Source organism: Vulpes lagopus, chromosome 2, assembly GCF_018345385.1.
Source record: "Vulpes lagopus strain Blue_001 chromosome 2, ASM1834538v1, whole genome shotgun sequence".
NCBI classification, from domain to species: Eukaryota; Metazoa; Chordata; class Mammalia; order Carnivora; family Canidae; genus Vulpes; species Vulpes lagopus.
Window position 1 is genome coordinate 125200162 of NC_054825.1, and position 24190 is coordinate 125224351.

The 24190-nt window shown below is 38.5% G+C and overlaps 1 protein-coding gene across 3 annotated transcripts in view; it reads left to right on the forward strand.

Moving 5' to 3' along the window:
- LAMA2 (laminin subunit alpha 2) overlaps positions 1-24190 on the forward strand; it is a 580308-nt gene that overhangs the window by 406188 nt on the left and 149930 nt on the right. For all 3 annotated transcript variants that reach the window (XM_041737419.1, XM_041737425.1, XM_041737408.1), the window contains 3 exons: positions 3601-3725; positions 9969-10055; positions 14259-14452. In XM_041737419.1, coding sequence (XP_041593353.1) covers positions 3601-3725; positions 9969-10055; positions 14259-14452 — 406 coding nt within the window. The remainder of the gene's footprint in view (positions 1-3600; positions 3726-9968; positions 10056-14258; positions 14453-24190) is intronic.

Consider the following 24190-nt stretch of genomic DNA (forward strand, 5'->3'; position numbering starts at 1 on the left):
TTAGGTTATGTAAAATAATTCATTATGCACTGGGTTTGTTTTTACCAAAGCAAAATGCTGGTAAGTTTTCAAGATCTTTTTTTTTTTTTTTGGCACATGTTTATTTACATAAATGTAAAATATGTTCTTAAAACACTCCCCAGTTTACTCTTACCATTCGGCACCTTTCCAAATGATTTACACTGGAGTTCATAGGTAATTATTTTATCTTGGACCCAGTATCTCTTGCTATGCTGTTCTTAAATATGAGATGGCTATTTCATTGCTAAAATACTGGTTAGCCTTGGATAGCTGAATAAAAGAGGATCATGGTACTTATACAATAAATCCTAATTTAAAATACAACAAATTACCTTGCTCTGTTAACCACATTTCTGTAAAGTCATTAGACTTGAAACTTGGCCTTTTTTCATCTTAAGTGGACTGACCAAACAGGCTCTCTGGGGTGAGAGAGGCCTCTAGGTTGCTGGCCTGGCATTTGAGCAGGTGAGAGTCACTCCAGATGAAATGAACAGTACAGAAGTATTAGGTTTAAAGAGAGATGAGCTCAAGTTTTGATATTTCAAATTCAAGGCGCTTTTGTTATATAAAAGATCTGTCCAGGAAACATTTGGAAATGTAAGTCTAGAACTCATTAGAGCTATCTGGCCTGACTATATAAAATTTAGAGTTTTTGGCAAATGGATGATAATTAAAGTCATAGTAATGGGTGAAATCACCCAGGTAGAGTGAGAAAAGTGGGAGGAACAAGTGAGAGCCACAGTTAGAATCAACAACACCAATCTTCCTACACAGAAAGGGAAGAAAGAGTCCACGAAGGAGCATAAGAAAGAGTAGCCATAAAATTAGGAGAAAAATCAGCAGACCCCACCATTAAAGAAACCATAGGAAGAAAATTTTCAAAGAGTAGCCAGAAATATTAGCTGCTGCAGAAAATTCATGTATCATGAGGACTTATTATTGTCAGTAAATTTTGGTTTATCAACGAAGATCTTATTAGTGAGCCTGGAGTTATGGTGACATCAGAAGCTTTCTTAAAGTGGAGAGAGCTGAAGGGAGATACAGAAATCAGGAATGTAAACAATGCTTTTAAAATGAGCACTGGGTGTTATTCTGATGTTGCCAAATTGAACACCAATAAAAAATAAATTTATTATAAAAAAAACATTCTTGAAAACAAAAAAAATTAAAAAATAAAAAATAAAAGAAATAATAAAATAAAATAAAATAAAATACTTATCAGGGGGATCCCTGGGTGGCTCAGGGTGGCTCAGCAGTTTAGAGCCTGCCTTCTGCCAAGGGAGTGATCCTGGAGTCCCAGGATTGAGTCCCACATCAGGCTCCCTGCATGGACCCTGCTTCTCCCTCTGCCTGTGTCTCTGCCTCTCTCTCTCTCTCTCTCTCTCTCTCTCTCTCTCTGTGTGTGTGTGTGTGTGTGTGTGTGTCATGAATAAATAAATAAAATCTTTAAAAAAATAAAAATAAAAATAAAATGCTTATCAAGGATAGGATGGAAATTTCCAGAAACTTGAGGCCCCAGAGATGCTTTTTGAGCTACCGAAGTCTGGACCAACTTCAAATGCTAATGGGAAAAATGAGCAAAGAAGGGAAAAGTGCAATTGCTGATGAAAAGGGGGAGGCAGAAAGGCAAGGAATCCAGTTTAGGAAGAGAGTAGCTTTAGACAAAGCACAAGCACCACTTCCTATGGACAGAAATAAATGCTAAGGGATGGAAAGTACTGCAAAACAGATGGTGAGTCTTTCAAAGGAAGCTGGGGGAACTCAGATGAGTGCTTCCTTTTCTCTGAAAATAGGGGGATGGAGAATGAGAGTATTTGAGATTTGTATCCTATTATATAGGAAACTGGATCCACTTTATTATAAAAGCATCTGTAAGTGGCATATTTTCAAATATAGCCTCCAAAATGGAGAAAACAGATCAATGGCCTAAAATCCATCATGGTAATGTCATGATTTCACCTTATGCAATAGCAGAAACTCTGAGAAAAAAAAAAGAGTCAAGAGAAGTTCTAAAAATTTACAATCCCATGGCAATGTCTGGAGAAGTGACTTCAATTACTGTGTGTTGTGAATAAGCACACACCCCATACCAGACGTTGTCTGGCCATTAGGACACACAGAAAACTAAGTATGTGTTTCTTGATTGATTGAATGCAGCCAGAAGCCCAGCATGAGGGATGTGGGCCCAGTTCAGTATGGAGCCCACGGGTGTCTCTGTGGCTCCAACTGAGTTGTTCAGATCAGCCCACTAAGGTAGACCGTGTGATATTACTGACTTTTTGGCTTCTCAATTTTCCTTTTGATATCATTGATAAGAAGTCATCCTTCTGATCACTCTTAACCCTGTGTTGTAAAATCAAGCTAAAATACAACCCCATGTTCCTCCTGTTTCCTCCTTTTTCTCAACTCCCAAAGTCAAGTATCAGATTTCCATTGGAAAACAGTCAATATTGCATTCCTGCTGCCATGCCTCTTATTTGCCATTTTAAAATTACTTTCCCAAAGTAGAAATAAATTAGTGTAGGGTTGGATGTCATTTTACCTTTTCCCCTTCACTTGATTCCTTTCAGTACCTGGCACGTAGCTCTCCCTATGTCCTTATTATATGAATTACTGCGGTGTTTTAAATATAATTCAACTTTATGAGAATTTTAATTACAAAACTTCCCACTATTCTGAAACTATTCTCATTTCCTTATGGAAATATCTTAAACCATATTACCTGAGTGCCTCTTATTATGCAAACATGAGAAAGAAAATATTGACCTGGGATTCCTGGTTTCAAATTGGGTCCTCTCTATTTATAAAGAGTTATCAACATATGACAAGAATTAGATAAATAGCATTCTTAGTGTAGGAACTTGGGTGACCTTTTTCTTTGCTCTCGTTGCCTCTTAAAACATTTATGCTTTCCACCTTGGTTTGGTTTTCGAGCGTCCTCTGACAGGCTAGGACTAAGGTCCCAGCATTCTTAGTACTTTTTTAGCACCTTGTGGAGAAGAAACATAAATGTCCAGATGATATAATAAATTATAGAAATTTGTGAAGTATGTTCCCCAGATTAGAATAAGAGAAAATTTATACAGAGATTGATACAAGAAAAAGAGAAAATAAATTCTTATTGTCAGTATAGCTACAACAGCCCAGTATTAGTTTCTCTTATGAAAGAATTTCTTTAAAAATATGTATATCAAGGGGCGCCTAGGTGGCTCAGTTGCTTAAGCATCTAATTCTTGATTTCAGTGCAGGTCATGATCTCAGGGTCACGAGATGGAGCCTCGCGGTGTCGTGTCCCTGATGGGCATGGAGACTGCTTAAGATTCTCCCTCTCCCTCTCCCCCAACCCACCCGCCACTCACCCTCTCTCTCTCTCTAAAAACAAAACAAAACAAAACATATATATATAATATGTGTACATATATATATCAAGTATATATATATACATATATATATCAAGATCTTTCAATGATATGTGTGTGTGTCTGTGTCTGTTCACAGGAGCTGTATGATAAATTACATTCTAACTCTCAGTAAAGTGAAAAACAAACTTCTCCACCCCCCCTCCTTTTTTTTTAACAGAATTGTCAACATCACACTGCTGGTGACTTCTGTGAACGATGTGCTCTGGGATATTATGGAATTGTCAGGGGATTGCCAAATGACTGTCAGCAATGTGCTTGCCCTCTAATTTCGTCCAGCAACAAGTAAGATTAAGAAATATTACCATATTTCCCAATCAGTAGCACCATCTGTGTAGCACAAGGCTTTCTATGATTTAACTATTTTTTCCATGTAGACAAAAACTCAATGTAAGATATTTTTTTAAACAATGTAAAAACATGACAAAAGTGAGCACATGATGGTCTATGGTTTATTTTTCCATTCAAAGCCTGTCCCAAGTAAATAATACTAATTAAAACGTAAATGCTCATATTGACATAATTTATGTTTATGAAATAAATGATATATACACGTGCATAATTTTATACACTTTTATAAGGATCTTGTATTTGCATATAGTTCTGACATAAAGTCAGCTATGAAGAATTATTTGAGTGCATATTATATGACTTTTGCAACTCTTTCCATTCATCTTGTGTGTTTAATTCACAATTTGTAAAGAATTATCAAGAAAATAATTGAAAAAAAATAGTTAAAGGAGGGTGACTTATTTTTCTGCTCCAAAATAAGTCCATGTTTTCCAGAATCACAATCCTTTTCTGTTAAGATGGTCTGAGCTTGGTACCATGGAAACACAGCCACAAGGGGAAACAAAAGCCAGAATATTTTATTTCAGTGCTGTCTGCACATTCTGCATTGGTTTATATATTGATGAAAACCCTTGTTGCAAAGGCTGTCTATACTTTGAGCTAAGTGATTTATAGACTTCAATTTTTACCTGGTAGGGCAATTTTTTCTCTAAGAATTTGCTTTTGAGGAGACTGTACAGCAGTTTGTTCAGAATTAGAATCCTGGACACCTTATCTTGAGTTGTTTTGGGGATTTTTTCTTCATCATTGGCTTTATATACATCCTGAAAATATTTTCATCTAAATCGTCTCCCTTTCTTCTGCAAGCTCGTCTTTTTTTGTTTAAGAGAATCACAGATCTTTTGTCAAATATAAACTGTTAGATAAACTCTTCTATTTGTTCACCCAACCACCAAGTGGTAGGTGTATGAAAAGTCATATTATGTATATTTTCCTCTCCCTAATCTCCCTCTCAGATTTAAACAAGAGAATGCTATTTATTTTTTTTTGTTATTAAAATGTGAGCCATTGGATTAGAAAGATTCAGCAATTAACTGATCATTTCTTTGGTAACAATGAATCATAACATCGGTTGAAAAGGCTCACAATAAAACATGTCTTAAGAGAAGTCAACTTAAATGTCAAGGGAATTCAAAGGCACAAAATACCACACTCGATTTTGGAAGCTTTAAGAACATATGGAAAGAAGTAGTAGCATTTCTAATAGATCATAAACGGTGGATGGGAAGGTTTCTGTTGGTGGAGATAGCAGGAGATTACAGGAACAAAAGCTTAGGAACCAGTTCTTCATGTTTACGAACTAACAAGAGCTTGCAGCATGGAGTTCAGATAGAGCTCATAACGGCAGGTGAAGATGAGTAGGAGGATGGAGGCCAAGCTATAGAAATCCTTGCATACCCATCTAAGAAATTGTTCTTTAATTTTCTCCGTAATGAGGACACACTGCAAGTTTTTAGTTAAAACAAACAAGCAAAAAGGTTAATGTGATCAGAGCCACACTTTAGGAAGACTGTTATGGGAGAGGTAAGTAAAATGTTGAATTCAAACAGGCCCAGGAACAAAGTGAAGAGCGTGATTAATTTAAGCTGTTGTGCTAATTTTGCAATTTTTATGAGAACCTGAAGGTAGGCCGTAGGCACAGGAAGGAAGACGAGGGGACGGTTGTAAGAACATGGGTGAATGCAGCTCTCCAGAAGTGCTAACAAATTTGGTATGAGGGGTTGGGGCCAGGCAGGAGTTGAAGCCAAGCGTTGATAACTGGGTTGACCTCACGAAGGGTAATGCGATTAACCCGAACCGGGAATTCAAGAGAGAGCTGCTGCAGAGGACAGAAGAGCGATGCTCCATATAAGTTCAAATTGAAAAATGAAAGATCTGTCCAGATGGAAATATGCAAATAGCTGCAGAAAATGAAAATAGAATTGGAAGGGCAGATGAAGGAAGAGATATGTTAATAAATGAATTGAAATTGGGTAAGATTTCCCAGGGGCGTGTTACCCAAGGGGACCACGTGGAAAGAAGGAAAGATGGAATGGCCTCCACTAGAGAAACCAGAAGAGAAAGAGGAGCCAAGACGGGAGCTGTCAGGAAAGGAGCTGAGACCCTTCCCCCCCCAGCTAAGGACACCCCCAGGGAGAGCGCAGCTGCTCCCAGAGGAGACCAAATACACATGGGAGCGCTTACCCCTGAGGGTCGTGGGGCAGTTTGACAGTCAGTAGTGGAAACAGGCACCGTGGTAGCAGGTATCAGTTTATCGCTTTAAGAAATGTCAAGGAAAAGAAAGTGCTACCGTGACCCGGTGAGCAGGATCGATAAAAGGGTATGTTTTCATTTTCATTTTCTGTGATTTTTATAATTTAAGTATATTTTTATGGAAAGAACCCTGTAAGAATCAAAATACCAAATCAAGGTGGCCAGTTCAGTGGCTTTCAAGCTTTCTTTACTGCTACCATTGTAAGAATTCATTTTTTTTAATATCATAACTCAGTATGTGAAAAACTTACATGCATATAATACATATTTTTATAAATATGTATATCCTCTAAAAATTTTATTCGATTTTATTCCCTTGCATTATTAGAAGAAATTTTAGTTCAAACCTACTAGAGTGATTTCGGGACGCACTCCTATCACCACCACCTAAAGCTTAACATGTTAATTAACAAACCAAAGACCTGTGTGTGGTACGAAGAGAAGAATTAAAATACAAAGCAAGAATAAATAAATTAATTAAATAAATAAATTAATTAAATAAAATAAAATACAAAGCAAGGAAGCCAGCCAGAGTAAAGAGGAGAGACTCTTCTTCCCAAGAGAGAAAGATAGATTCTAAAAAAAAAGAGAAAGAAAGAAAGAAAAGAAAGAAAAGAAAAGATTCTGAACCACGGATGTAGGAGGCTGAGATACCTCCTTTCCGTGACTCTGATCTGCGCAGCCAGGGAAAATGAAGGAGTGAGGCATGGGGAATGATGCTCGCTCATTTCCACACGTTAGTTTTTCAGTATTTCTTACCAAAGCAAATATGACACACTGTCAACCACCGTGACTGTGCAGCATTGCTCGGGGTTTTCCACCACCTACTCCAGGAAAGGTCGGATAGTTTTTCATCAAAGTAGAAGAAACCCTGACCCTCTGCAATCTGACCGCCTTTCCCAATCAGTGCCCTCTCCTCTTCCCCGGTGATGCCGCGTCTGAGTCCCTTGTTCTTTCCCAAACACGCTAGCAATCTCTGCCAGAAAGAGAAAGACAAAAACTGTCTGGTTTCACTTAACGTGTGGAATTTTACAAACAGGAACCCACTGAAACCAAATGTGGAATGGCGGTTGCCAGGGAGTAGGGAGTGGGGGAAACCAGGAGAGGCTAGTAAAAGGATACAACTTCAGGTGTAAGACGAAGGAGATCTGAGGATCTACTGATATATAACATGGGAACTGTAGCTGATAATGCTTTATTGCATAATTGGAACTTGCTAAGCAAATAGGACTTATGTTCTCACCAAAAAAAAAAAAAATATATATATATATAGGCAGCTATGTGAGGTGTAGATGTGTTCATTTATGTGTACATATGTGTATATCAAGTCATCACATGCACAATTTAATTATGTTATGGTTTTATTTGCCGGTCAGACGTCAGTAAAGCCGAACACAACACCAGCAGATGTATAACGTAACGTCAGGCAGCGAAAGTGCTACCAGGGAATCGAGAGCGGCCAGTGCCCTTTTAGACAGGGCCCCCAGTGAAGATCTTCATAAACAAAGGCTTGGATAGAGACGAGTGGAATGATGGGGGGGAGCCGCATACCTACCTGGGGGAGAGGCCTGCCAGAGGAGACAGCGGGTACACTGGCCAGGGGACTGGCCCATGCTTGGCAGCCGAGAAGAGTGAATGGTGTCCGGGAAGACTGACTAACATATGATTCTGAGAAGCTTCCGTGGCCAATGAAATGTCCTAGCTGCCAAGTCTCCCGATGGCAGGAGGCGACTTGGAACAGCATCAGGCAGTGATGCCGGTGATGGCAGCAGGACAGCAGTTTCAGGTAGAGCGCAGGTGGAACAAGAGAGGAAGGGAGACAGAGTTGACTCCGAGGTTCACGGCAGAACAAATGGAAGCACAGAGTGACTGGCGATGAGAGGGGGAAAATCGTAGAAAGGTCGCTGGTATTTTGGAGGCGGAAACTCGGTATTAGATCCTTTAAGGTAGATGCAAAGGTTTCAAGACTGAACGAGACCATCTAGGGGAGAGGACAGGACAGCTGGGAGAAATCTGGAGACTGAAGTGGGAGGTACATGAAGAGGTCAAGGGCATGATGTGTGGTCAGCAAAGGAGACTGAAAAAGGACAACCAGGGAATTAGGATAAAAAGGAGGAGGGAGTGGGATCCAGGAAGCCATTTCCTCTCTATAATATCCATGGGAACAAGACAGACTAGCAAACTCTAAATCTTAGAAACTCTCTTGAGGCAAATTTGGAATTAGCAAACATAAGGAAACGTCTAGGGCGGCTGCCGAGAGAATGGCACAAGGACTTCTGAGCTGCCCTGGAGACAATATGAGAACCAAGAGCGGATGAAGGAGTTGTAGGCAGTAAGAATCTACTCTAACTTGAAGTAAGCTGTGAACCCTACACCCTCCTTCGTAAGCCCTTATATGTGATTCAAGGAAAGGTTTCAAAACACCATAATATCATAGCTCAAAAACATTCCTATCAACTATTCAAGGAGAATTCTAACATTCTTGCATAGTAATTGAGGCAGATATATTACTGTAGAGGATTATGGTTTAATTATGTTGGCTCTCTAGAGTTTCACTTGAAAAGTCTAAAAACTTGTTTCCAAGTGCCGTACACACACACACACACACACACACACACACACACACGACTTTGAAATGTGATATATGAGTTTGTGGTGTATGCACATGTATGTGTGTGTGTGTGTGTGTGTGTGTGTGCAGATGCACTCACCATCAAGCTTTAACTGAGAGAGCTAAAAGCTTGCCAGAATGTGTCAATTATGTATTTGTGGATCTGTTTTGCAAAGGCAAAAAATAAATTTGTCGGATAATGAGTGTGTGAGTAGTAGATCAATTTGTTCATGTATTTCGCAAAGGTTAGAGTTTATTACTCATTCATGTGCTATTGATTGAATGCACCAGAAGACAGTTAAAATAGGCTCCTCATGGCATCTGCCCAAGAGGAGTTGGGGCCCTAGTCTATACACAACACATCCTTGTCGGCATCAACTTCTTTAGCAGACCAACGAAAAGATAAATGATATTTGCAGCATAACCATTTTGCAACAAATATATTATTATTTTTTCTTTCTAAGTTCCCAGTGCATCCTGTGGTTTTATCTAGTGGGAATCCTCTTGAAAGAAGTTTGTAGCAACCTAAAACTGCGTGTTAGTACAGGTTAGTTTTCAAGTCTTCCTAAGTGTTTCTTTTGTAAGATAGGATGATCAGAAATCCCGTTAAAGCCTGACTGGCTGTGGTCTACCGGTGCGGCAGTAAGAACAGGGCAAGTTCTAGAAGACCTGCTTAATAGAAAAGATCATAAAATTGTCAGAAAATCTTATTCATTTTCTTGTAGAGCAATTTCCCTCCTTTCCTCACACTAAATCACATTACTTTGTGTTTAAAATAAATTTAGTTTGAAATCTGTATGTAAATTAGAAAAGGCATTCTTATTTTAAGTGAAATATTTATTCACACTTCATGTGTTGAAGTGCTAGTGGCAATTTGGGCTGAATTTTCAGAAAAAAGTTATATAGCTTTTAGGACCTTTTTTTTTTTACTTGAAAAATATTCAGTCATACTTATTCTGCTATCAGGCAAATGCACATGAATTCTAGCCATATTTTTCTTTCAATTCATGGAAAACAGGACACTTGCTGGATGTTTAATACTTTTATGGTTGTCATATAATTAAAATTACAAAACGTTTACATAGTGTGAGGCATTGTAAATTCACTAAAGACCAACCATATATTTGTTGACTATTATGGGTATTATTTTGTTGTGATATCCTACCTTTGAATAGAAACATAAATAATTGTGGATATGTCATTTATAACCAATTCAAAATAAGTTCCAATCACCTGGATAATGACAGAAATACTTAAATATACATAATAAATAGGCTAAAATATTTTTTACAATTTTTTTTTCTTTTTGTCAGTTTTAGCCCTTCCTGTGTCATGGAAGGCCTCGATGATTACCGCTGCACCGCTTGCCCTCGGGGGTATGAAGGCCAGTACTGTGAACGGTATGAATACTCATGAAACGTAGAGATCATATCATAAAGGACCAAAGTAAAAAAGAACTCATTATTTTCATAATTTATTTTCATCTTCTCTAGCAGTTCATAGGCTTGCCAAACTATTTTTTATTTCTGTATCTTGGTAGACTTTCTCTGAAGACAGTTGTTTATTTCCATCTTGTATGTAGACTTTCTCAAAGATTCCAAATTATTTTACAATTATCTAATTTATGTTTTAGAGTACACGTATCTCTATATCTATATGGCACATATCTATACATCTATATTTAGTGTACACACATATGTGTAGTGTATACACATTATATATCTGTATATTATCGTAGTTAATAACGATAAAAAGCTGGATACACATAATTCTCATCTTAATCCACTGGAAAATATTGGCTAACACTGTGCATGTCACTATTCTGAGCATTATGGCACTATAGCACCAAATGTATACGTAATTCAGAGCGTGAATATATTAAGCATTCTTAGAACGATGGAAACAATAAAGTGTTTGTTATTGGGTTCCCCTTAACAATAAGCAAACAATATTACTTAAATGCTTCTTCTCACCATATTTTTTAAAGTTTCTTTTTAAGTTTTTATTTAAATTCCAGTTAACATTCCGTGTAACATTAGTTTCAGGTGTACAGTTTAGTGATTCAGCACTTCCATACAACACTGAGCGCTCATCACAAGTGAACCCTTAATCCCCATCACCTATTTAACCCGTCCCTTTACCACCTCCCCTCTTTTTCACCGTATTTTTACAAAATCTGATAATGTGTTTATGTAGCTGTTAAATTGAATACAAACTGTAATACAAATGATAAATTAAGAAACACAATTCCAGACTGTCTATGAAGGCCGTAATTAATATCTTCTGGGTCCATATTTTCTGTAAGATCAGTATCCTGGATATTGAAGCTTATCACTACCATTTTTAGTATGTTTTAGGTATTACCTCTAAAGTAACTGTTTACAGTATACATACATGATAGTTTTGGCATTAATTGATAACAAGTTTTTAAAAATACAAATATTTATATTTATAGTAAAATAAATACATATGTATATTTCACATACATTTAGCATATAATTTGTCAATCATGCCTAAATAAATGTTTAAGAAGGTGATGGTCTTCTACTCAAAAAATATAGTAATAAAAATTTTTTCTCTAAGTTTTTATCCATGGACATAGTCTAGCTCCACTAACTTAGGTAGGTCCTAATTTTTTTTTTTTTTAATCTAGAGTATCAATAGCTGATGCTCTACTTCCTTTACACTAACATTGTGAAGATTGAATGTGTAGAGGATACATTGGTGCCCTGCCTATGTGATTCCTCTCCCTAAGGCCTGAGAATGTACCCCACCTTCTTCCAGGGGCCCTTAGCCAATGACTGACTAGTGTGGAAGTACAAAATCCAGATGCTTATGCTTATTCTTGCTCCAGAGTTTTTCATGGAATCAGGCAGAGTTTTTCATGGAATCAGGACATTGCTTGGACTTTTTCCTTTCCATGCCCTGCTTTACCCACTCCTTTGCTGGGTTCTTCTAGGAGCACTCCTTAAACTATCAATCTCTTTGCAAATATAAATCAATATTAATTGTATACTCACCCATCTAAAAGTCTTCTTTTGATATAACCAGCAATGGTTGTGTTAATAATGGAAGTAAGTAGATAACTAAATAATTAAACTTAAATTTTGTGAATTCCAATGAATTTTCTACAGGTTTGCAAATTATATTTCCAAACAATTCTGCATGTGAAAACTCTAAACAGAATATCCAATACAAGTAATACAAAACTCCAAAAAAATATTCCATTTGTTTTGGAGATATATACATTTGAATATATGTATTTTTCATGTCTACCAGTGTGCTTTGGTATTCATGGCTAGACTAATATTCATTTCATGCCCTTGAAAATACCAGTAGAATGATGATTAAAAGTGTCCCTGGACACCAAGGGTGTTATCTGCAGTAATTTATGAAAAAAATGTTCGACAGTATACTACATTTATAAATTGGAGTTCCCACTATCTATGAAAGCATGTATATAGAAAAGACGGGAAGGGTGCACCGAATTGACAGTTACTGTCTTAAGGCAAAGTGATTATAGAAAATTTATTTTTTTTCATATCCATTAATGTTTAATCAATAGGAGTTGGCAGTTCATATAGCATATAGATGAACAGGGTCATACAACTATCAAATGTGAATGGCTTGAATTGTTTTCGCAGTTCTCAGATGTTGTTACAGCTTTACATTCATCATCTCTAACATATAAATGATCAAGTTATATTTCCCTGAAAAATTGCTTTTATTCCGCTAAATTAAACCAAAGGTTTTGGTTAAATTTTTATTGTGACTTTCCAAATAAATTTGTTCCCCTTCTGAGACTTTCTTGAATCATTTAAATCATCTTATGACCTGCCTAAGCTCATCAGCTCAGGTCTAAAACTGCTTACATGTTTTGAGTGTCCCTGTAATGTAGGAAACCTCTCACCATGCTTTCTCTTTGTTACTTTTGTAGTAAACTATGAGCATTTAATCAACCTGAACCTGCTTAGAATGGAATTCTTTCACCTGCAAATGTTAAGAAATAATTTAAGTGGACTTGTTTAAATGGTAGTTTTATTGAGCATTTATAATCTTACATTGAAATAAGATAACAATTAAAACTCCAAATGTATAAAAGCCTAGTAATGGATAACTTTTTTTTTTTGGTTTGCCTTTTCTAACCAGCACAAGATAAATTAACTTTCACAAGTTGTACAAATCTCCACAACCCCAGGCCACAAAAATCGTTCAGGAGTATAGGCCTAACGTTAGTGATTTTTGGCTTTGACCTCCTATTGTGTCTCAACTTCCTCCCACACTTGTCTCTGGAACAAAAATTCTGGTTTTTGATTACATTTAATTGACCATATATACAACATATAATTTGTTGTCCAAACTGGGATACTGTGAGGATAGGAAGTGTTTTAATAATTAAATCAGGACAACAAGTAATTTGGGACCATCCTGAGTAATTCAAAGTCCTGCTAGCATCTCGTTGTTACCAGACTTCCAGTAACATAAACCTCTGTGGTCTGTCCGTAGGCAAATGGATATGCGAACAGGTGGAAGAGTCAATGAATTGATTTCATTTGCGGTTCATCTAGTTGGATTTTCTTTCTAATCTCTCAGATTAATGTTATGTATTTTATTTGCATAACATTAGCCCCCTTCCTTGGGTATATAATAAAAAATCCATCTTCAGTAAGATGTGCTAAAAAGACCAGTAAAATTAAATGAAAATGTAGTAGTTTATTGCCGCTTAATTACTTCTTTTTCCTTGTCAGTAAAATTAGTGGGTTGGGGATCCCTGGGTGGCTCAGCGGTTTAGCGCCTGGCTTTGGCCCGGGGCGCGATCCTGGAGTCTCGGGATCAAGTCCCACATCGGGCTCCTGGCATGGAGCCTGCCTCTCTCTCCTCCTGTATCTCTGCCTCTCTCTCTCTCTCTATGTATATCATAAATAAATAAATCTTTTTAAAAAAATTAGTGGGTTGAATTATTTGGTCATTTTGAGCTTTAAGATGCTTGAGTCTAGGAAAGCCCAGGTGTCAATCTCTAATTTCACTTATGTATAATTTTTTTTAAAAAGAAGACTTCAAAACAATGTTTATGATCTAGAGCAATGGTGGGCAAGTTGGCCCACAAAATGCGGCCTACTGCCTGATTCTGTAGGGCACTGGAAGCTAAGAATGGTCCTTACAGGCAAATGTTTACTGTCAGTGTCCTGAGAGGAAGTGCTAGGTTGGAGCCCTGAATACCAAAGCACACGAGTAGACATGAAAAAATATATATATTCAAACATGTATATCTCCAAATTGAAGTAATAAGCTCGATACCTTAGCAAGAACTTCCTTCTTCTCACTAGTGGATTGATCTTCCATTAATGAATCATCAATAGATTCTTACCGCACTCTGTATCATTAATCATCATTTTTATGGTTAAGTTTTGAATTCCATCAGCCAGAAAAGCCCTCTGCACGTGTCTTCCTCGTCCCCCGAACGATTCTGGTTTTGCATCTTGATCTGTGCAGACCTCAGGTGTGCAGTCCCTGGTCCTTTCCGGGAGGGGTTTCCCCGCTGGTCCTGTCCCACCGGGGCCACGGGGCCTATGCTGACCTCTGCTTCCTCCACTTTCCTCCAGGTGCAGCCCCGGCTACACCGGCAGCCCCAGCAGCCCCGGTGGCACCTGCCAGGAATGTGAGTGTGACCCGCACGGCTCGCTACCCCTGCCCTGCGACCCAGCCACGGGGCTGTGCACCTGCCGGCCCGGGGCCACTGGCCCGAAGTGCGACGGCTGCCAGCCCGGGCACGCTCGCCAGGGCTCCAAGTGTGTGTGTGCGTACCTGGGCACGGGGAGCGGGCGGGGAGTGGAGAGGGACGCTGACCTCAGGCCCAGGGACTGGGACCCCCGCTGACCGCGACCCCTGCTGACCTCAAGCCCGGTGACCGCGACCCCTCCTGGCCGTGACCCCCACTGGCCTTGAGCCCAGTGACCGGGACCCCCGCTGACTGTGACTCCTGCTGACCTTGAGCCTGCTGCCCACAACCCCCGCTGACCTCGAACCCGGTGACCATGACCCCCACTGGCCTCGAGCCCAGTGACCAGGACCCCTGCTGACCACAACCCCCGCTGACCTCAAGCCCACTGACCGCGACCCTCACTGACTGTGACCCCCGCTGACCTCGAGCCCAGTGACCGTGACCCCCTCTGGCCAGGACCCCCGCTGATGGTGACCCCCACTGACCATGACCCCCACTGACCGTGACCCTGCTGCCCTTAGAGACTTGTAGCTGCCACTAACAATTGCCAAAGACCAAGCTAGGTTTTTATGGAATCCAAAATGGTGGATTTCTTATAGTACACAGGCCTTTTATACATGGTCCATCGTTGTCAAGAGGAATTTACACAAATAATCTGTGCCCTTGGTAGGTTATATTTAGAGCAGAGTCCCTCATAGTGAACCAAATTCAACCTACCAAAGTTACCAACCTCACCAATCGAAGCCGGTGCCGGGGCATGTCTAACCAATGCCCTGTCTTCAGACCCCAGGCATTCTCCAAAACCGCTTTCACTGCACGTGGTTCATCATAATAGTAATTCTTTAAAATTTCACCTTTGTTGAGAGCTTACCACTTGCCAGACACTATAGTAAGCACCTTATATGCTTTTCATGATTGCAACATCTCTATACATTATCATCTCTACTGTGTGGTAACAAAACTGAATTTAGGTAATTTATTTTTCAAAGCTCACAGTGACTTTTCAACAGAGCTATGATTTGAACCTGGGTCTGCCTTACAAATCTTACTTTCTTTTACACTGACTGCCAATGCAACACAGTGAAAGCAGACGTGGTTTTCCCACTATATTCAACATTAATCAATTCAGTTCTTTATTTCTTGGACTTAAAGCCCATGTTACCTCAATAAAGAATAAAGATAAAATGGGCTAACAATGAAAAATTTTATTTTTTTTGAAAAATTTTAAATATATATAATGTTAATAGGTACAAACTTTTTTTTCCTACTAACTGTTGAGACTCTCTCCTCTAAGATTTAAAACGTTATGATAGTTATATGCTAGTTAGGATAGATTTTTTATTCATCAGGGATTGTGAGGTAGAGAGTCCTGCCTTCTATGGAAGTGAAAAAAGCACTAGCTGGGTGCTCAGATTTCTTTCTAGACATTTTCATTTTTTTCTGATAGGAATAATTTGGGATAACTCTAACATGTTGGTGAATTCTGAAGAGATATTTTGTTGGACTTTCAGAAAACAGGATGGATTTCTCCTTAGTATGTTAGGTTAATACAAAGCCAACCTCCTCTTCTAACCCTCATTCACAATTTACATACCATTTTATAAAATGAGAAGAACCACCTGCCTTTCTGAAATTTGAGAATGAGCAAGAAAGACATTTATTTAATAGTAAGGTTCTGTATGATGAATCACAAAACTTGGATTTGTTCATGTCCTATTTTCTACAGATCAGTAGTTAACACAAAACAACTCATGTAATGTTTAAAATAGATTATGAGTGGCATAGTAAAATATATTACTCTTATAGAGAACAGAAATTAAAATTGGGAGCTGTTGGCAAGATGTTATTCCATAAAGAGTGCCCAAAATAGCGTTTTATAAATATCGAATTGATGCTTCCTATTTTTATTAATTGCATATGAGATATTAGGAATATAAGAGCTTTATTATTTATAGTCACAATTTATCTAAAATATAACATTTAAGATGAGGTTTTGCTTGCCGGTGTAGCAAAAGCAATCATGAAGTGTGTTTTTTACCTGCAACCTAGCTAAATGTGATAGTGCCCCTTAACTATATAAAATATATATATACTTTTCAGCCACTTGGTAAAAGCTAAGATCTGAGGTTTTATCCTACCTTGACACTGATCTGCAGAGATGGTCAAGATTATTGGGGGTTTTTTAAGATTTTATTTATTTATTCATGAGAGACACACAGAGAGAGGCAGAGACCTAGGCAGAGGAGCAGCAGGCTCCATGCAGGGAGCCACATGCGGGACTCGATCCCAGGACCCCGGGGTCACGCCCTGAGCCAAAGGTAGACGGAGCCACCCGGGCGTCCCAAGATTATTGTTTTTAATATCCAATTGCTGGCAAGAATCTTACCACAATAACACAGTGGCCCTTCTGTATTATCACTAGAACGCTGCTGTGCTTCTGTAAATCAACGATGATTGCTAATGGCAATTATTGCTCCTTGTAAACGAGAGCAGGAACAAAACAGTACAATGTGGCTGATCACAGTAAAGAAAAGGAGACTTTCATAATAAAAGATAATGAGAGAGTATCAGTTGACCTCCAGATGCTATTTAATGAGTTGTGGCTTTGCTTATGGGACATGTGACCACGCTCCATCCTTACCCCTTAAATGCCATCCTCTTTCTGCTCCCACTTAATCCCCAAGTGCTACTTCCTATCCAAAGGCTAGTGTATCTACTGCAGTTTTTTACAACCCCAAGCTGTGGCATGTTATTCAAATCCGGACATCATGGAATCCATAAAAGCAACTTCTGTTCACCCTGTTTGTACCTGATCTGCATGTTTTGTTGGTCAAAGATGTTTTGAGTCCTTTGTCAACCTCCTTGGAATAGGTCCAGGATTACAAGACTAGAACAGCAACTATCACTCTGATTCTGGGTAATTTTCCTAGTTATTGGCACTCAGTCTCATGTTTTATATATCACATTGAGAGAGCCATTCCATTGATGGAAGGAGTTGTGCTGTTGAACTGTCATATACAGGAGGCTGATCTCTATTTCCTTTATTTTCTGTCAAGCTTTACTTTAAGAGTCAACTCCATTTGATGACAGTTGTCACTCTGCTAGATCCAAGGAGTTCACTGACCTCAAAGAACAATAGAATCATATGATCTTCAAGTCAGAGGAGGTCTTATAAATAAGGTAGTCTGTCTTTTCTGTGGTGTCCCTGAAACTGACCATCTTCTGATGTGAGGAACATGCTGTCAGGATGTGTCTCTAGAAGGTTCAAATCCTTGACTGGCTGCATACAAGTTGTGAGACACCATTTAGTTAACTCTTCAAAGCTTCACTTCATCATCTGAAGAGATGGTCATCAATCATCACTTTACATCACTTCCATCTGTAAAATGGAAACAAAATACTAATGCAGCATACCTAAGCATAATAGATGCTCAATAAATTCTAGGCATTATTAGCATCATGGTTATTATTTGACCACTTTATTAAACATGATATTTTGTACAGCTCATTAGTTTCAATGAAATATTTAGGTTAGGCTGACTTCTGGTTTTCTATAATTCTAATTCTAGGCTCTTCAAGTCACTGAAAATCCCCTTTATGACCACCTTGTATTTTATCCTCTTTTTAAGTTTTCACACAGCAATATTTATAGACTCATATATACAATGATTGTGACTACTTTTCTCATCCTTTAAATGAGGATATTAATAGCACTTTATAGAATTGCTGTGAACATTACATGAGATAATGAAAGCAAGAAAGAATGTATTGCCTGCTATGTAGTGAATATTGTGTAGGTAAAAGTTACCATCCCATTATTATTATAATGCTTACAAAAAAACGTTTCTTTTTTTTGGAACAGTTATGCCGTACTTAAGCCATAATGAACTTGTGTTATGTGTGTGTGAATATATATATATATACATATTTATATATATACACATACATACATTTACATATATGTACATACATATGTATATATGTATGTATATATGTGTATATATACTTGTATACGTATGTATATATATATACTTATATACAGATTTTTGTTTGACATATATGTTTAATAAAGCATACATTACATATTCAAACATTAAAATTAATATAAAATTTATATTATATAACATAATACAAATTTATTAGTTTATTACAAATTATATAGTTATATATAATCATATGTATATTATATAACATATATTGTATGATATGTTAAGCATATAAATTATATATAATTTGGTGCAAGAACAAATTCATCAGTCTCATCTAAAGCCCACAGAATACCTTTCCCTTTATTCAGAGAAATAATAGGGGGAAAAAGCCCACTTAATGAATTTAAAACCAAATTTTTACTTTGGAAGATATTATTTCTACAAAAGAATAAGCCCTAAATATAATCCCATCTAAAATTTTCCTCTTGAAGGGGTAAGGGAATGGAGAAAAATATAAAATCCATATTTTAGGCACTCTCAATGGCCTTAATATAAAAGGGTTAAATTAAAGCATGAATATAAGTACCCAGATTTTATCTTTTGCTAGAAATGTGTATTTACTCATTTATCCCTATTTTATTAGAGCAGACAATTTATGGATCTTTACCTAAAATTGGTTAATGGGTTTGGCCTTTTCAAAAATACTCAATGCACTCGTTTCAGCTTCAGCTTCTTTGGTGTGGATGTAGTGTGTGAATTTTTTGTGACAGTAAGCCTGTAGTTATTATGCATGGGGGACTCTGGTAGAAATGCAGTATTTTGTACTAATTGCTAACAGAAAGATCTGTAATATCAGCTGCATGATTTGTCCCTTACATGTGCCCAGCTATAACGATCTGAATTTAGTACTGCATTTGTTAATATTAGGCACAAATTTATCCTGACACTTTTATAGGCAAAGCCTCAGAAACATTTAGTCATGTAAAATATAATCATAGTCTTGAAGTATTTGCTTTTGCTCCCATGCAGTTTAGGCAGGATCTCACTTTATAACCTTATCTCTTGCTGAATAGAAAGGTTTGAAGAGGTTCTTTTGGGGTCCTGATTATAAGATAGGTGTTAATTTACACTGAGCACTTACTGCACCCTTATCAAAGAACAATTGTTTACATAGCGTGAATATTCCATGTCTCTATTCACTCTTCAAATCTTCCCTCTCCTACTGAATTAAATGTGGTTTTAATTTGCATCCCATTTCCTGTGTTTGTTGCCAGGCATTTCAGTCTTTTTTGAGGGCAAATAAAAGTAGCTTGTAGTATAAGTAAAATATTTTGTGTCAGAATAAAACAGCAAACCATTATGTAGAAGGCACATTTCCCCATGTGTTTATCTTATAAGTGCATGAACTAGACTTATATAGAAGCTCTGGAAAAAATCCCCGTGGCTGTCATATCCATAAGTCTTTCTGATCCGTTTGGACAGGTGTTAGTATATTACTTGGAGCATCCCATAAAACTTACCTTTCACTTATGGAAATGTGCTTGTACTTTGTTCCTCAAGAAGCAAATACAGAGACCCTAAGACGTGGGGTAATAACAGACCTTTGGACACAGAGACATGAAGTGGGATGTATGAGTCCTTGAAAGAGCAATTAAATACATTTTTATTTCAACAACTGAAGATGAGAAACCAAAACAGATGGGCAGGGGGTAGAATAAATGAGAGAAAATCAGTATTCATCATGCCTCTTGGCTTTCTAGCTCACCAATTTACTCTGCAGTGTATTACAGTAAATCAGATTCCAGTTCTGCATTCCAGGGCTTGATTTATTCTCGTATGAAGGGAAAACTGAGAAAACTTTTCCCTGGACATTTCTGGAACCATCAGTGAGCAACCTCTAGCCACACTATTATCAGTGAGCTGACTCGATTTCTTCCTAGAAATGGGTAGGTAGCAAATTATACATTAGAGAAAGGCTAGCAAAGGATTCCTGAAGAACACACTGCCCTACAAACCATGCTCAGGTGTCCTATCATGAAGTATCAGTCAAGGTCTTAAGAGTAAAAAGAGCATATTGTTTGCTGACACATCCTGGGAACATCTGCCTCAAATCCACCTTCACTAGAAGTTGAATGGAACTTTATAATGATCATAAACTTGGCCTTAGGGGGAAAGGAACCTTTGTATTCTTCATAACTTTTAATAAAATTAAGATGTTACTAATACTTGTTCTTAGCCTGGGAATTACAACCTATAAGTAAGAATTTGCACTCTACAGCACACTTGCAAAACTTGAGAAAATGTGTTGGTTATGTATTGCTGCCACCCCAAAATTCAGTAGCTTCAAACAACAACTGGATATATCCTCAAGTTTCTGTAGGTTGACAGTTTGGGCTGATGGGGGATGGATAGTTCTTGGTTTTCAGGCCTAGGAGTCTCAGATGATGGGGTCGGGCCTCTACCACAATGGTCAGGCCTGCCTTTCTCTTGCTCCCAGCTGCCTCTCTTCCTCAAGAAGACTCCTCTGGGATTATCCATAAGGCAGCAGGGGGTTCCAAGAATCTGAAAGCAGAAAATACTGAGCCCCTTGACGCTGAGGCTCGAGAGCCATGCCGTATTCCTCTGACACACTCTTGGGTTCACAGTGTGTCATAAATCTAACCCAGATTTAAGCCGTGGGAAAAAGACTCTAGACTTTACCTCTTCATGGGAGAGCAGGAAGGAAGTGGTGACCACTTTTAATCCACCCAGAACTAAACATTGCCTTTATCTGATCAGTAACCCTTGGGTATTGTTACTTTCTTGATAACATTTGGTATCTTTTTTTTTTCTTCCCCTCTCTTCCTCCACTCCCTTAACTCTTCCCTGGGTCAAAACTGAATTACCTCCAAACAAACCAACGAACAAACAAAAACCTGAATTACTTTACACGGGTGTCATAATAGCCATATCCTAAAATTACTCAGTCTCTGCCTCTCCAATCACAAGACAATTTTCTCTTACCGTTGTTTCAACTCTGTTCTGTTCCGCACTTATCTGTGGTCTCCAGTTCCTTAATGGGGGTCAGTGTTCCCCCATTTAGACACTTCCTGTTTGACCACTGTTCTCTCCATCCCTCCTTCCCTTTCCATCTCTCCCTTTCTTCTAACACTCTGATCTTCTCCAAAATATTTTTCATTCTTCTTTCACAACAATAGTAGTCAGAACATATTTTTTTTTACTACATTGACTGTGTACAAGACACCCTCCTAAACACTGTGACCAAAGCTGGTTATGGTCTCTTCCCTGACGTGAAAGAGACAATATATAAATGAAGTAATAAGACAGTTCATACACACCGGAGTGTTAACATCATAAGACCAAGGGAGAGTAGTAGTGATTGGTGGAGACTTTAATTTCTGAGTCACCACGGCTCTTCCCTGTGAGGAAGGAACATCCAGGAACCACAATAGGGGAAAATGGAGGGAGAAGTGACCTAGGCAGAGGAGAAAACAAGCAAAATGACATCTTCCATTTTTAGGACTGAGCATCCCTAAAGCTTATAATCTGGAACAGTGGTTCTAAACCCTAGCTGTATGGTAGGATCATCTGTAGCCTTTAAAAAATCCTGATGCCGGGATCCCTGGGTGGTGCAGCGGTTTAGCGCCTGCCTTTGGCCCAGGGCGCAATCCTGGAGACCCGGGATTGAATCCCACATCGGGCTCCCGGTGCATGGAGCCTGCTTCTCCCTCTGCCTGTGTCTCTGCCTCTCTCTCTCTCTCTCTCTCTCTCTCGTTCTCTCTCTGTGACTATCATAAAAAAAAAAAATCCTGATGCCTAGGCCTTACCACAGACCCAGGAAATCAGATGTGCTGAAGGTGGGGATGGGAAGTACTTAGATACCTGTATTTTATAAATCCCCATATCATTTTAATGGGCAGCCAGAATTGAGACCAGCCAACCTGCAGCAGTGCTTTCCAGTATTAATATGCATAGATCACATGGGGATCTTTCTAAAATGAAGATTCTGAGCCACTAGATCTGGAGTGGGCCCAAGACCCTGCATGTCTAATAAACTCCCAGGTGATGACAGTGCTGCTGATCTAGTTACCACCAACATGTGGTGTGCAAACCAGAAGTATCAGTGTTCTCCTGAGAGGAAAGCACATTCTTAGAGAATCAGAAGCCAGGTAATTGAGTTGCCCCTGGGAAGCACTGGGAGGGTATGCCTGTCTTCTGCGATTTAAGGAAATTCTTCAGATGATCCTGAGACCCACTAACATTTGAGTACCAGACTGTGTCTTGATGTTTAGACATCGTCAATTTGGCACCTAATTATGTGGCAGGTTGTGTTTTCTCTAATTGTTTCATGTAGACAGGTGTGTTAAAGCTTCTCCAGCACTTGCATTGAGCTGGAAGGCACAATGCTCTCTTCTTTTCACTGAGTTTCCAGAGCAAATTCCCTTTCATTCCAGTTAGCAGAAGAGGAAGAGAACACAGCTCTAGGTGCACACTTCAGCTCCTGCCTCCAAAGCCTCTTTGTTCACTAAACTGGCGAAGCTCCTGCAGGTGACGCTCTATGGTTGCAGGAATCACTTGTAAGGAGCTGATTTATTGAAACCCTGATAGGGCAGTTTAAACCCTGTGAAGAGATACTGGAACTCACCTCGAACTGCTGTCCTATCAAAAAATCACCCTCTGTACTACTTCTCTTTGTTGGCAAGCTTTAGTTAGTGGTTTTCTCTCCATTAGGCAGCTCAGGGGAGTGCTATTTAGAGAACTAATTGAATTCTTGCCAATTTGAGGCATGGTCCAAAGCTATTCCAAATCTTGGGATTTGCCATGTTTCTGTATTTACCAGTCTTCTAATAGGCATAGTTTTGATACTTCCTTCTGCTGAATATATGCCAGACATTATAACTGTATACATGAGTGCATATCATAAATATGGAAGTACGTGCTTCTTGGCATGGAGAAGCTACACCTCACTGCTCTGATGCAAAGGGGGAAAAAAGGAACTAAAAACTTCAAACTGAATATGCATATATTTAAAATCCTACAAAAGAATTAAGGTATTTTAATTTTAGAAATTCTGTTTATGCAATTAACAATGAAAAAGCCATCCATTTCTTCCTGTCTACTAACTCTACCACCAGCCCCCTTCCACCACACCAAGTTTGAATACTCCCTCTTTCCAGTTGTTGAAAAAATTATACATAGAGCATTAGCACTTCTGGCTACTTGAGGAATAGCATTTTCCTGGCCCTTAGCAATTAGTTATCCACAAGACCGGATGAGGTTAATTAGCAAAGTAGAAATTTGTGGGAGTGCATGTAATGATAGGTGATAATGTGTTGAAAGGCCAAAGAGGAAAAGTTGGCAAATACGTAGGTAAATAAATACATATCATGTGCAAAAAACCCACAAATTATAGAAAGAAAAGTTCTTTTCTTTGACTTTTTTGAAAAACATTTCTTTTCAATAAATGTCAAGCTGAAAAGTTGTACAATTTGGGGATATGCAGCATACATGTGGTGACCCAATTGCTATAGATACTCTACAGTGCGCTCCAGGGGAGCACAGTATATTTGCATACATTTTTGGACACAAGAGCATGTTTTATTCCCTAGCTACAGATGTCCTCTAGATTGCTTATGTGGGAATTTCTGGAACATTTATAATGTCATATTCTGTGTCTTACCTCTCGTACTTCCTACAATATGCTTGTTTCCCTCAAAATCCACTTGCTCCTCCTCTTTGGTTCCTCAGCTTCTGTCCCTGTCCATAATTCAGCTTCTGGCCAACAGGCATGTCTGCTCTTTTGTTGTTCTTTTCATCTTTTTTCCATCCGTCATCCATTTGAAAGCATTAATTATCTAAGATGAGTAGCATCGTGTCTCACAGA